General features: G+C 41.8%; 1 protein-coding gene across 1 annotated transcript; it reads right to left on the reverse strand.

Annotated features, from left to right (window-relative positions):
* Positions 1-10,827: 10,827 nt before the first annotated feature.
* LOC139666469 (tripartite motif-containing protein 16-like) lies at positions 10,828-13,318 on the reverse strand. The gene is made up of 2 exons (XM_071545706.1): positions 11,238-13,318; positions 10,828-10,929 (listed from the first exon to the last, which is right to left on the reverse strand). The coding sequence occupies exon 1, from the start codon at positions 13,198-13,200 to the stop codon at positions 11,536-11,538; it is 1,665 nt and encodes a 554-aa protein (XP_071401807.1). The 5' UTR covers positions 13,201-13,318; the 3' UTR covers positions 10,828-10,929; positions 11,238-11,535.
* Between the last annotated feature and the right edge of the window lie 1,962 nt (positions 13,319-15,280).

Raw genomic sequence — 15,280 nt, forward strand, 5'->3', positions numbered from 1 at the left:
CTGAATTGACTCTGGTTCAGACTGTTTTGGCTGCAGCTCTGCCTTCAGTAATTAGAGAGGAGAAACCTTCCTCTAAAGGATGTGCCACTGTCAACACATCCATTTATCTAGTTTGACACAGTTCTCCACAGTGCAACATTCACTGTTGTCGTGTGAAAACCTTGTAAGTCTGGGTTTGTGCCAAAGTGAACGCAGTAAGATGTTCCCATGCCACAGTAACCTTTAAAATGGGAGTGAGCCAGATTTCTGAACCAGGTTTCTCATCAGAACTGGAGGGTCGAAGGTTCGATCCCAGCACTAGGCGATGAGTCCATCAACATTGAACCTAAATGCCTTAAATGTAAATGTAAAACCCTCCAGTTTCCTTCCCAGTTCACATTCCTCTCTGCTCAAACTGCTGGACTCGATCTGTGCTGGCTGGAAGCTGGTTTACTTCCTTGTCAAATGCCCTTTTCCTTGAAGACTGGGCCCTTTGTTTCAGCTGCGATTAGCTGGCAGATATAAAGGCAGGCAGGCCGATATTTGAGACTATTGTGCGCGCCTGCCTGCTTCTGGCGCTGAGAAATATTCCCTCTCTGAGACTTCCAGGGAAAGCTCAAGACCCAAACCTTCCCTCGTCATGAGACCGGCATGACACTGCTGCAGGGGGAAAACCTTAAACCTCAAAACGCTTCCCTTATTCCACCTGAAAGTTCCCAACAACCATTCATGAGCTGAGTCAGTTTCATGACCTATGGGCCTTTCATACCTGTCAAAACTCCCTTGTGTTTTGCCAAGTATGCCTTGAAGAAGGTCTGAAATTCTGCTTGGATCTAATTGTGCGGATGTTCCATGTCTTTTTCTGACAAAACCTCCTTGTATAAATTAAAAAATGCATGGGCACCGATGAGAAATCAAGCATTGTTTTCCTCATTCCTGGGAAAGTTTCTGTTTGGACCGGCAGCAGCTGTAAACTCTTGATCATAACCACTCTGTCCTCTTCAGCTGAGTAACCGTTATGCCGCTCTACCTGAAGGGAAACTGGTTTTAAATCGTTTTTTTCCTTCTCTTCTTTTTTTTTTGGCCTCAGCTGCTCACTCACCAGTGTGATGAGAGCCACTTTTCCTAACCGCCAGTTGACTGATAAACGCTCAGGGCCAAAAAAAACAAACTCAGCCCAGGAATGACTCAGGTGTCGCTGCCGTTACCTGGTCTACGTCATCAAAAAGGGGCGTGGCTTCAAGTTAATCCCAGTGATGTTGTAAATCGACCACAATGAGTACTTCTCAGTCGTGAATCACAACTCCTGGAAATTTTATGCAACTAGAGTCAACAAAAGATACAGTGTGACTACTCCTGATAGAAAGATTACTCGTGTTATATTATTATGTTAGTGGACGTAAACCCACCTAAACTCAATTTTAGTGTTGAGTTTTATCTGTACTTTATATGATTATAGGGTCTTTAAAAAAAAACAAAGGAAGAAAGAAAGAAAAAACAAGAATAGATGCTTTTCTTAAAATATATTTGATTTTTGTTCATATTGGAGGTTGTTATGCATGAGTAATAATCCCCAAATGGAGCTTATAGTGTATACCCTTCTTTATCTACCACTATATACATACTTATAATGCAGCTATACTTCAAGCTATACACCAGCAAGCAACATGAACATGACATGAGGATATCTAATGTGTACAAAGAGTTTTGCCCTAAAATGAGATCTCCATCATCAGCAACTACTCCTACAAAGTGATTAATGCCATTAAATTGAAGCCCGTTAGAGAATATTAACAAAGTCACCTGTTTATCTTAAAACATTTGCATACAAAGCAGCAACACTGGAGGAAGGAATCATCTGAAATGGGTGTAATATGAAGCAAAGTGGCCCAAGATGACACTGTGGATACTGGAGGTCACAGAGATAAAAAAAAAAAAAAAAAAAGTACTGTGGCGAATCAAAAGCTCCCAGTCTGATGTAGGTTGACGCCAGATATGTTCAGCCTTCTATTAATAGCTTTACAGGACTTTTTTCTTGGAGGAAACGAGAAAAGAGGTGCGGAAATACCACGGACCCACTGGGACGCCGTCCAACCTCCGTTTTGACGCGCAAAACCCCTATAATACTCCTATGATATTCCTATAATATTCCTATAGGGACTTGTGGTGTCTGTGGTGCACAATTGTGAGTTTATGGTTAATTTATCGTACTTTATACCATTTTATCTCCTTGGTATTACTCTAATATTCCAATAATATTCATATACGGATTTATAGTGTCTTTTTGGTACTCAATACAGAGTTTATAGTGACCTTATGGTACTTTATGGTACTTCTCCTACAGTGTCACTATAATATTCCTATGATATTGCTATAGTGACTTATAGTTTCGCTTTGGTAGGCAACTCAATGTGTGTTGCCAACGTATCGTTCTCTATGACATTTCATCTCCTATGGTATCTCTATAATATTGCTATAATATTCCTAGAACTTTTGTTGTGATATTTGCATAGTATCTTTATAAAGTGTATTATAGGATTGCTATAGTTCTTCGTTGTAATGAATAATCTTAATGCAACAATATGTTATGAAAGTGAATATGTGCGCTTCCACAATACTCTTTACAGTGCAACTGCAACAAAACAGCGATGAAGTCATGAAGCGCCTGAGCAGCGCGGACATACAGAGCATTAATGTGGAATAAAAAGACTTCAACAGGTCTCGGTGCTGTCCTGATGGGACTGAGCAGTTTTCATAATCTTCTTACCTCCGTGAAGAAATTATCCATTGGCCTCGTTATTTTAATCCCCGAGGATTACTGTATGGAAACCGGCATCCAGTCAATCCAATTCATGTGTTTTTACATGCAGGCGGCAGAGCAAAGACATCCAAGAGTTTTAGTCCATTCTCTCTCTCCTGTGAGTCTGCTGGATGGAGGATAGCCAGTCAGCCAGTCAGTCAGTCAGTATGGGACTACAGCAGTAAATTTACTCTTTGTTTCATGAGTTACTCCTCAGCAGAGATACCATATGTCCTTTAAAACTTTGCGGTCTTCCAGAGTCCCTGTGCGCCTCCGCTGTTTGTCCGGACACTCTGGTGTCCGTGCGTCACTTTTGTCTGCAGGTCCGGTTGGCTGGTAAACAGTCAAACGTGCAGCAGAAGCGAAGAAATCAGAGGCCGGCCAAGTTTGGGGAGATTCGCTCCTTCAGTCAACCGGTGGACAATAATCCTGTAGCTCCGCCCCCCGCACCCCCCCCCCCCCCTCGTCCCCCACCTCCTCCTCCAGCCCTCCTGCCTCTCTTACTCCTCCTGCTGTCGCAACATGTGGAGCCCGGAGCTGAATGAATGGGGTGTTGGTGAAGTTGGAGAGGTTTTACGCATGAGGGTGTCTCCGCGTAAAAACGCACAGTGGAGGTTTAACAGCCATAAAGAGAGTTTATCCAGATAAAGGATATTATAGCCTAGTTAACTTCAACTTAAACTAAAACTAGACAAGAACTAGGCATGAAAAAAGATTTTAGTGAACTGAAATCAAAATAAAAACGAACCTGATGAAAACATGTAACTTAAAAAAAGACAATGCCCGCAAAACAAGCTGAAATAAAATAAAAAATACACCTGATTTCTTTTCAGTCTTAGTTTTTTGCCAGTTGCATGGCTGTGAGCTCTGATCAACAATCAATACATGATTAACACACTGATGCCTATGTGTACATCCAAAGACCGTTTTCTGACAGTATGTAGGTCAAACAAAACAGCTCACCAACAGTCATACTAAAACTAAGTAACTGAACTAAAACTCAACATTTATGAAAGTAAAACCTAAACTGAAACTAAACTGAAATGGTAATCAAATTTCAAAATCGCAAGAGCATGCAACATGGAGAAATAATCACAGTAAAAAACATGTTAAGATGAGTATAGGGGAAAAGCAGGATTCACATTACGAATAACAGACAATATATTAAAAGTAGACTAGATGAATTTGGCAGACATTTTATGGCCTTTTTCATCTTAGAGAGTTGAAGGGCTTCTGAGTAATGCTTCACATCAATCAAAAATATGCCAAACGGGGGTTCTTTCTCATGAATTTCATCTCATGGATATAAATATAGGCTACATTTTCCCCAAATATATTTTTTTGTAATAAGATCCTTTATCAGATAATTCACTTGATGGTTTAAAGACAAAACTTAAAACACACCTTTTTATTGCTGCTTTGGAATGGGTTTTTGGTTTGTCTTTAACCATAAACTACCTTTATAAAGATATATGTATACATTTTTAAACATTTTAAATATTAGCTACCTCTCCTGTTCTCTTGTCCCTTGATGGTGTTGGTTATCTTTCTGTTTTTAACCAGCTTGGGTTAGGCTACATGTATGAAATGTGCCATATAAATAAAGGGTTAGGCTAGTTAGTAATGTATTACTGGCTCGTTGCACAAAATGACCTTAATAGCCTATATCAGCAGAGGTTCGTAAATCAGTCAACGGCTGCTGAGATTTTAAGCTCTCTAAACAAGCAGTCAGTCACTAGCCTTCTCTGTTTTGGTGAAACTCCAGACGCCCAGACGTTTCAATATGGCGCCCAGGCTCCGCCCCCTGAACTACCGCGATTACGTTCGGAATTTCTTTCAGTGTCAACCAAGGAAGAACGTACTGCAAACTACTGCGTTCTACAGAAAGAAAAGGCCAATGACAAATCCCAAACTCCAAGTGAACACGCTACAGCATTTCAAAGGTGCTTCAGAGGAGCTTAGGACTCTGAAAAGCTTCAAGACCGCTGCAGAGTTGGCCAGACATTTGTTGTACAGGTAAGCAAACTATGATGTAGCTATCGTTAGCCATACAAGCTAGCTAGCTAAAGTTTTGTGTTGATGCAACATAGCAAACTACAGATTTGCTGTGCATAAATAAATATCTGTCAAGCAATATGCTTACAAACAACCTGTTGCTGGTAAGCGGCTAAAGGTTATAAGTAAAGTTGGTTAGCGTTAGCTACAGCTTCAACTGCTTGACCTCTGGGTTAGCCGCTAGCATTCCATTGCTAGCTAAAAGAGCTAAAGAAATCAGTTAACTTTATTCAAACGCAGTTCTTATTAGTTTTTATTAAGTTACTGTTAATTGCAGGGTGAAAAAAAAACAATTTACTTATTGCTTTAGAGTGAAATTAGAGTGAAATTAACAATCATGTAGCTGGAAAGGCTGGGATGTGAGCATGCGCAGTAGCCTATGTTCACTCACTTCTTGCATGTACTCAGTTTAGCAACTCATTCACACTGACCCATTCACCCAAGGAAGAAAAGGGAAGAGAACCGTTACATGTTGGATTTTGACCAGCTGGCTGACCGAGTCTGTGCATATAATTATAAGGTAAGCTAACTTTAACCCCATGTTACACCCGCTTATGCCTCTCTGCACAGGATATTTTCAGAAGGCAAGGTGTGGTGGGGCCCACTCCAAATAAATATGACAACAACCAGTGTTAAATAGAAAATGCAAATGCCAGGGTTTATTACAAAACAAGGGACAATACAAAACAATACCCAGACAAAAGAGCACACTTCCCGCGCCCCCCGAGCCTCGCTCCGTATTCTTTGTATACTAGTTAACCGAGAAAATTTCTTCTCTACCAGTGATAAGATCCACACTCCAGGACACAGGGCACTACAACGTTTCACACTAGGTTTTGTGGACGCTTCACACGTGCAAGTATATAAGCAAACAGGTGAGACACTCCTATAGGTTCTCGGTCTAACAGGATACAAGCTACATGCGTCTTTCAGGGAACTGAGAAGTGTGGACATGAACAAACAACAAACGAAAATAAAGAATGTTTTAGTCCGCCCTTACAGGACGACCTCTCAATTCTTTTCGTCCTATAGAGTCCTGCAAGACCCAGGCGGACTAATAAAAAAAAAAACAATAAAGCAAAACAAACAAATCACGGTCAGCAAGAGCAGTGATATGATCCTCCTACAATCACTGCTGCGTCGGCATGGACTCTCCCACACCAGGTCTACTTCCGACAAGCTGAAAGCACACTAACGTGCTGCAGTATCGCACCCCATCGGACCAACACTCATCCTCGAGGACGAGACAAACTCCTCTCCGTCCTCCAACCCGGAAGAGAGCAAACAAAAGACACACCTACCCTGCTATATATCCAGCTCCCTATCAGCAATCAAGACAGGTGGATACGGCAAGCCACAGGTACCACCTGCTACACCCATTAACCGCATTTAAGTGTCTTGAATTATGGTTCCCTTACTAGCTAGTGGGGTTAGCTGACGTTTTGATGAGTAATTACAGCTAAGCTGGCTGGCACGGTAGCTAGCTAACAGTCATGTGCATATCATGTTCTACAGGGCTAGCTAGCAAACAGTCATGCATATGAGATAAAGGAATAGGCCTAAATCTGTGATTTTGTGAGCAAAATATACAATATAACAGACATAAATTATTTAAGTACAGATAAATATATATATATGAATGTAAGTGTATATAACTATTTGATGCAGGATTTTCCTATTTGAGAAGATGCCACACAGGGATCCTCATAGTTTTTTGTTTTATGCCACCGTGGCCGCGCAAGGTTTGTGTGTGCGACAGTGCACAACCTCCATCTCGTGAGGTTGGTAATGCGGAAGCTAAATACAATGCAGAAAGACTCGATTTACATTAAATAATGGATAAAATTTTGTTTTTTCCAATCACAGAACAATGGTATGGTGTCAGAAGATTTGGATTATGCTTCACAAGCTGCATGGAGTAATTTTATGGTTATCTAAAGATGGGTCCGCAAAGACTAAAATTGTTTTGGAGAAGGCTGCTACGGAAAGCTCCAGGACTGTTTTATGGTCTAACAAACTTCACCAGACTTGGCATGGAGGTGAGTAGATAATGACAGAATTTTCATTTTTTGGGTGAACTATTCCTTTAAGGAATGTGCCTCTAATCTTGAAACCACAATACTGTAAGTGAAGCTTTGTCAAAGTTATAACATTGATTTTTTCAGAGGAACTGTTTAAGGGGCAACTGCCTCAGGGCTCTTCACTGAACACCTGCTTCGTCAGCGTGGGCTTCAGTACACTGGAGGTGAGATGCCAGTAGCCTATAATGTGGAGGATATGTCAGCTTGCTCTATCATGGGACATAAAGAGACATGGCTAAATTGAGGGATTAATAACCTTGGGAGCCACCCATTTCCCCCATTTTAGAGTTACAACCAGCAGTTGGACAGTTTTTGGCACAGTGTTCACTACACTAGACTTCTGCAGTTGAATTTGGATTGGTTCTTGAGATTCTCTCCACCTAAACATAATTTACTAAAAATGCAGTGGACCTGTAAGCAGTGTATCTTTTCTGCAGACAAAAGAAGACAGCTATTAAAACATTATCGCTTAAAACATGGAAGCTTCACTCAGCAAACACAAATCCAATTGTCATGGTATGTTTTTGTGTTCTATGTTGTAGGAGTTTGCAGTGTTCAAGAGGACAGCCTCCACAAACCTGCAGGACTTTTTTGATGCCTTGGTTCGCTACACACCACACTTGGTCACAATCTCACAATGTCTAAAGGAATATACGTCTCAAATCGATGCTTGGAGAACGGTTGATCTATTGTTTGGTCAATGTAAGCTCTGAAGTCTTTTTATTGTGCGTTTATTTTTGATTAATGCTTCTCATTTGCCAACTAGCTATATTAACTTAGACCGCTACATAGATGCTATCCAAGCCTCTGGCCCCGCCCGCAATCGGTTAGAATATCCAAATCAGCCAACCAACCCAACCTCACGGTGTAAATGCCCTGTCAGAGTTCCATCAACCCCCAGGCTCCTTTAATGATGAATAAATGAAGAAGTCTTTGAATTGGCAGGGAAGGAGGGAAGGTCTGTAAGACTCAGATAATGTGCTCCTATTGTCCAGCATTAGCATTCCTGCTGAAGGTTAACAATACTGAGTCGGCACGTCTAATCCAAACATGGGAGTGTGTGTTTTTGGTTTTCCCCCTGACTTACTTAGCATAGAGGACGACCTCTGACCTCTGCTGGTTTGGGCCCTGGGCTCCACTGGCTGCCCAGTCATATGGACCTAACGCCCCCCACTGCCTGACTGGCGGGAGAGCAACAAGCCTGGCTGCTGCCCTCTGACCCACATCCCACATCATGGCTCTTAAGGAGAACACCCCTTCATCAGGGCAGGACTTGCTTATTGAGGGGATCGAGCTCCCAGTTCTGAATCTCCTTGTTGTTACCATTGTTCTTATCTTTAGTCCCTGGACTGAGCAACTCTTCAGTGGTCCTTTTGAAAATAATTTTGATTGTATGTTTGAAGTGCTGGCACCTCACTACAATAGACAGGTTTCCATTTTGATTGTGTGATGTTCTTATCCACACTGATTTACAATGAGTACAACAGTAGAATAAGCTTCAATTCCTACATCACCAATATCACAAGCAGCTAACAGTAAAGAGGTCAAGGGTCAGAGCCATGGCACCACATAATAGATGGACAGAGGAAAAAAAGAGAAAGAAAAAAGTACGACAAGAAAGGCTCAAGTTTCAACTTTATTTGTCCTTAAAGTGGGCAAAAAACTTATTTGCAGCCAGATGTTTTTGCAAAGGTATACAAAAACATAAACCATTAAAGTTGCAAAAGAACCGTTTAGCACACCAAATGCATTAAAATGTATTGTTACAGCATTTTCAGTGCAAGTAGACACTGAAGATATGGGAGAGGAGGGCGTGAAGTATTTAATCAAGAGAGAATCAGTGAAAAGTTTTATTTATAACCTGGTGAGATGCTGGAGGCTTCTGAAACGGTTCAGAGCCAAGCTGAGGAATGCGATGAGCCCAAAGCATTTTAATGGTATTACTATTATGCCATTATTATATTCCAAGGCTCTAGGAATGTTCTTAAGTTCTGCAACAACAAAACCGCAAAGTCACAAGGTTTGCCTGTGAATATCATGGCTTAATTTTCCTCTTACCTTTTTAACCGTGCAGTTAATTAGAAAGGGCAGTGGTGGCCTAAAGGTTAGAGAAGCGAGCTTGTGACCGGAAAGTCGTCGGTTCAATCCCCCCCGGACCAGCAGGATAAATCTGGGTGGGGAAAGTGAAAAGCAGCGCTTGCCCCTCCCTCATTACCACCACTGAGGTGCCCTTGAGCAAAGGCACCTCCAGTGGAGCTGCTCAGTGGCCTGCAGATCAGACTGTGGTTGTACCGGTCAGCTTCCAGGTGTAAATATGTGTGAATGTGATCAGGGCGTTCCTGAAAAAGAGCGCATTGAAAATGTAATCTGAACCAACTACAGAAAAAAAACCCGCAAGGATTTATGGGCATGAGGAGACAGATGTTGACATCTGACAACCAGCAGTTCCTCATGCTTGGAAAGCCTAGCAATACAAAATGTCAAAAAAGTCTGGACTGATGCTCATTTTCAGCTATTCATGTGTTCTTAACTGGTATGAACACCAGAGAAGAAGATGGTTTTGACTTTGAAATCTCAAAACTCTGTCCAATAAACAAGCTACTTGTGATTCATGTGACTTTTGGTCACCTGGTTGGCTTCTAATTCGGTAGTGTGAAGCAAAGTGAACAAACCAAATACATAAATGCAACATATAAACTTTTCCATTATTTAAAAAAAAACAAAACAACTGTAGGTGTGATTACACCCTAAAACTGATGTAAAAGGTGGACGCCTGTTGATTCCTGTTATTACGCAGCAGTGTTGGATTTCTAAGGAAACACCCTAAGATGTTAGAAGCTGGATTTTTTTCCATCACTCTCTCATAAATGCTTCTCCACAGCTGTGTTGTCTGGATGGGAGAGTGTCTTGCTGTGTTGTCTGCTCCCAGGGCTAGAGTTAAGGTTAGGGTTTCTCCAAGGTGTTCCCCACCCATAACCACTTTCAGCACGTCACCTATCTGGACAATGTTTCCTGAATGACCCTTGACCTCTCGTTCCCAGCCGCTGACAGAGGTTAAGTAAGACGCATTCCCCGTTGTGATGGTCTTTAAGCTCCTCAGGGTCAAACAGGCTTTAGTATGAGGAATGAGCTCCACCTCTGAAGGGTCTGTCATCAGCCCCACCTTTCTGAATGCCCTGACTTAAGTATGGAGAAGACACATTAACGTGAATGTAGGTCGACTTCTGGCTCCGGCCTCGACCTTTCATGTCAAGGATTTATTGGAGAATAGTTGACATGTAGGTGTTGATTTGGAGTGTGAGACTTAAGTTTAATCTTACTCTTGAGTGATGACGGGCTGCTGACAGGTTTAGCTGTTAGGTAACCTCTCCATCTCATTCTATCTTTAATTTACTTATTACTTTTTAATCACAAGTTAGACTTGTGATTAAAACCAAACCTCGCTTCTGCTCATTTCTTCATGAACTGCTTCTCTGCTTTTCTCTGCCCTAACCAAAAGAGCAGATCCTTGGAGCAATGTGCAATGTGATTATGAAATGAGGTTGTTTTTGACTTCTTTATTTTCACATTTATATGATTCTTGCAATGATGTATTTTCATTTATACTTTTAAGTCTAATTTGATTAATGGTTGGTTGGTTAATTTTCATACGGTGAATTGTCACAAGTGCCTGTAAGAAACAAAGATGTATTTTTCCTTATTGAATTCCCTATTTTGCTAATTCTTTAATACAGAGTCTGACACTGGGACTCACTGTTAGCTGCCGTCTCTTGCAGTAGAGTTAGTGATGAAACCATGCTTTTGCTTCAAAGTTGATAACCTCACTTCCTTTGTGTGGGTAGTGTGACAGCTTATGAAACACTAAGTTCCCTCACTGAGCCACGACAAAAGAGGAAGACACACGGGTTCAAGCTGAAAGATGTCTAAATTTATTTACAAAAATCCATACAAAGATTAACGAAAGTCCAATGGGGGTATGTTCATCAGTACAATCATTGGTGTAAATAGTGTGACCTGAAAGAAACAAAGGTAACAAGGTAAGAAGTTGTAATGCTCACCCATAAATAGTGGTGAATTCAAAGAGATGAAACTACTACAAAATCTCCCGAACCTCTGTGAGTTGAACAAAGAAGTTATTTCATACAAGTTAGTGAACTTAGTTAATGGACTTAGTGGGGATGGGAAATGATGATCCTGAATTGGAGGCATTGAAAATGTAAGGCTTTTTGAACATACTAACAAAACATTGATTCAACCTATATCAAATTCATGAAAGCTTTTGCATTTGCTGTTCGAAACACCCGGTGTCTGGTAGCTCTCACCTGGGAAAAATCCTGGTTTGTTTGGAATAAACAGAAGCACTGGGTTATTAGCATGAGCAGCAATAGCTACCATGGCTGAACAGACAAAGAAAAGAGCGTCACCTACAGAAACTCAATCCTAAACAGAAAATTCAAGAAAAAAGATGCCACAGTACTGGACACTGATTTACAGGTGATCTCTGGGAACGGCAGTGCAGAAACGCCACAGCAAAGACCGCTTAGCAACAAAAATGGAGACAAAATGAAAAAAAAAAGTATAAAACAAAATCTCACACATTGCTGCTTTAATACGTCCTGTCTACTTAAGCTTACACAACTCAGCAGTGGCTCTAACACCAAGCCAAAATCCAGGATAGAGAGGCTGAGTGAATGTGGTCTGGACTCTGTGGAGGAGAGTCATGGTTTCAGAGACGCTGTAGAAGGACAGAATACCTGCTCTGTGATCCAGGTACACTCCTACTCTGGAGGACAGAGGGCCTGGGATGGGAGTTTTGATATTGTTATGTCTGAATTGATAACTATTGTTGAAATACTGTAATGCCCAAGACTTGTCATTGTATCCAAATCCACATTCATTCCCTCTTCTGCTAATATCCTTATATGCGACTGCTACTGAAACTCCCCACCCACTCCACTCCACCTCCCAGTAACAACGTCCAGTCAGACCCTCTCTACTCAGGACCTGATACCATTTAATGAATCTGTCTGGGTGGCTAGAATATAACTGTTCTTCCGTCATAAATGCTGCTTTTCTGTTCCCCTCAGATAATGACAGATATGCGTCTGCTGTGTTTGGATCCAGTGTGATTTGACGTGAAAATTTTAAGAATTCGGCTCTGGTCTTGGGCTCTGGTTGTGGCAGTAAAACATCCACGTCAGTCACTGTCCATGAGATCTTAGGCCATTCCTCTGTAAGAACGCCCTGTAGTTTATCTCTGGCCTCTGACACAGCCGTAGTCACATCCTCAAAGTACTGCAGAGGACGGATATTGGTGCTGGGTAAGTCTGTAGATTCACTGAGACGTGACAGCGAGGGGTAATTGTGTAGAAAATGGGTGTGATCCTCTGTGTGTGAGAGCTGCTCCAGCTCAGCATCTTTCCTCCTCAGCTCAGCAATCTCCTGCTTCAGCTTCTCCTGAAGTTCTTCGGCCCGACTCGCTTCCGCTTTCTGCTGGGATCTGATCTGCTCCTTCACATCAGGGCTTCTTTTCTCAATGAAACGGACCAGTTCAGTGAAGTTCTTCTCACTGTCCTCCACTGCTTTATCAGCAGAGAGATTGATAGCCTTCACCTCCTGTTGAAGCACCTTCACATCTTTCTCTTTGTCCTGGATTTTATGCTGGATGTTTTGCCGACTCACCCCGAGCTCTTTCTGCCTCTCAGTCCATTCTGCTGCAGCTGAGACTGTGTCGTGGCCTTTATGTTCATCCATGGAGCAGAGATAACAGATAAACTGCTGATCAGTACGGCAGAAAAGCTTCATCACCTCGTCATGACGAGAGCAGATGTTCTCCTGAAGCTTTACGTTGGCTTCGACCAACTTGTGTTTCTTTAATGGAGCTACATCATAGTGAGGCTGGAGGTGCTGCTCACAGTAAGAGGCCGGACACACCAGACAGGACTTGATGGCTTTCACCTTTCTCCCAGTGCAGAAATCACAGGCCACATCTCCAGGTCCGGCATAGCAGCGATCAGGAGGAGCAGCTTGGAGTTCTGTCTTCTTCAGTTCCTCCAGTAACTCTGCTAACATGGTATTTTTCCCCAGGACAGGCCTTGGTGTGAAGGTCTGTCTGCACTGGGGGCAGCTGTGGATTTTCTTCTGATCCTCTTCATCCCAGCAGCTTTTAATACAGCTCATGCAGTAGTTGTGCCCACAGGGAATAGTCACCGGATCCCTCAGTAGATCCAGACAGATCGAACAGCAGAATTTTGTCTCGTCCAGCTGAATTCCTTGCTGCGCCATTTCACTTCTCAGTAACAGTGTGTCAGATAGTTCCTCTCAACAGTTTATGCTCCGATCCAAACCAAAAATCTGTTCCTTTACTTCATGATCATTTGCTGATCTGCAGTGAATGGGTTCGCCAGCTCTTGCACTTCACAACATGTTGTTCACCCCCATCTTTAAACTGGCAGATCTGTGAAAGGGGAGGGAACAGGAAATATCTGGTCAGAATGGAACTGGCTGTTTGAAACCAGGAAGAAGAGGGAGGGGTTATCAGGCTTTGCTTTCTTCCAGGAAGAGGAGCGGTTTGAAAGAGGCAGTGTGTGTTTAGCTCTCGTTTACAATATGAAGTGAAGATTATGACAAATAAAGATGGAATAGTTTAACTTAAACACTTTTTGCTCAAAACATACAGTTGAAACTAACACTGCAACGATGAACAATCCCATTAGCTGAAAGTGTTGACCCAATCTTCTCATCATTTAGTATAGTTTGGTCTGTTTTGAGCATCTGTGCCACAGACGTGGTTGTGATTTGGTTCAAGTTATCTTCGATCGCCTCATCACCGCAGTCAGAAACAGTGATGTCAGCCTGTAGTGCAGGAGATATTATGTGGAAAATTATTATATGCTTTTATCATATTCGTTTTTGATGAAAGTGAATACACGTATTATAAATTGTGAACAGTGCCTTGACATGCTCAAGTAGACAAATATTGAAAATGTTATTTGTGACATTAACAGACGTATTCCCCTGAAATTTGCTAGATTAGGGATAGTAAAAGGTTCATTTTGCAGTCTTGGCAATACATATATTTTGAGTTTCAAAGTGGACCAGTTCTTTACATTCACTTGTAAGACAGATATTATGCATAAAAATCTAATTTTAAGGTATATGCAGGAGCCATTATTATTCTTTTCACGTTTTTGTATCACTAGGGGGGCAGTATAGTCGAGTTGCACCCCAGGTGTAAAGATATAGCTAGGGCTGTCCGGTGATCAGGAAGTGAGGCTTGGGTGATGAGACAACACAGGCTTTACCACTCACACACTCAGCACTATCACACACTCCGCTCTTAACAATTTCATGTCTAGGTAGGTAGATAGGTAGGTAGATAGTTTATTGTCCTGAGAGGAAATTCTTTCCACAGTCAGGTGCAGCAAATACATGTACAAAATGTACATGTCAACTTGGGCAAGTTTGCAATATCCACTCTGCTACATCGGAGACATCAAGACTTCAACTCCAGGTAATTAATCCGCTTCAACTTTTGATACGTCACTATGCACTCAACAGTAAGATATTCATTTGGAAATTGAAAGGATGCGCGTCAAAAACAAGGTTTCACCACCCAGCCTAAAGTGACTAATTAACGTTGGCAAGATAGCCGCTGCAGTGTATGAGAAACATATTATCTATTATCTGTTACTGACCCTAACCCTAACTCTAGCTGACCAATATTACAAGCAACCAATAGTAAGATGTAGAGTTAGACCAATATTTGTTAAATATTGGATATCAGTAAGTCAGCGTAGTCCACCTCTGATATGACGGGGGTTCCTCCCTGACCACAGCTACAGAAAAGCTGACTGTAAAACCTGCAACATAATTCTAATTTCTTTGCACATTTTATCAATTTGTTTAAGGCTTCGATTCTAAATTAATTCCTCTTGTAAATGTATCCCAGGAACATTTTAAAGATGTTGAATATCCACACAATATATCTTCGGCAGCTTCAATACAAAAATATCGGTATTGGGTAAGGAGTGCAAGGGTCCAAACCGCCACACTATGACAACAGATATGACAACTACTCCTGTGTTGCTAGAATAATTATCGATGGTAGAGAAGTGCTGTATGTCCTAATAAGAGCCAGGAAGAAACAGAAGAAAGTATTTTCAGTTGTGGTCTGAATCTAAACAGGATGAGGAAGACAAACATTTCCTGTGGCCGATTTAGACTTCTCCTAAAGATGCAAGATAAAGGGCCGGGGGTTTTCCGCCCAGCGACTGCCTGGATTCCTGTGAAGTGTGTCAGTGGTGAAGCCAAAACAGACTTCCTCCAACCTGTATCACACAGAGAAAGAGTGAAAGAGGAGAGA

The sequence above is a fragment of the Centroberyx affinis genome, unplaced genomic scaffold, assembly GCF_046629955.1.
Source record: "Centroberyx affinis isolate AG114_WGS23_722 - 3 ecotype Tasmania unplaced genomic scaffold, CSIRO-AGI_Caff_v1 ptg005019l_1, whole genome shotgun sequence".
NCBI classification, from domain to species: Eukaryota; Metazoa; Chordata; class Actinopteri; order Beryciformes; family Berycidae; genus Centroberyx; species Centroberyx affinis.

Bases quoted from the DNA above. Each gene is read 5' to 3' on its own strand.
- LOC139666469 (XM_071545706.1), bottom strand. From the start codon at position 13,200: ATGGCGCAGCAAGGAATTCAGCTGGACGAGACAAAATTCTGCTGTTCG.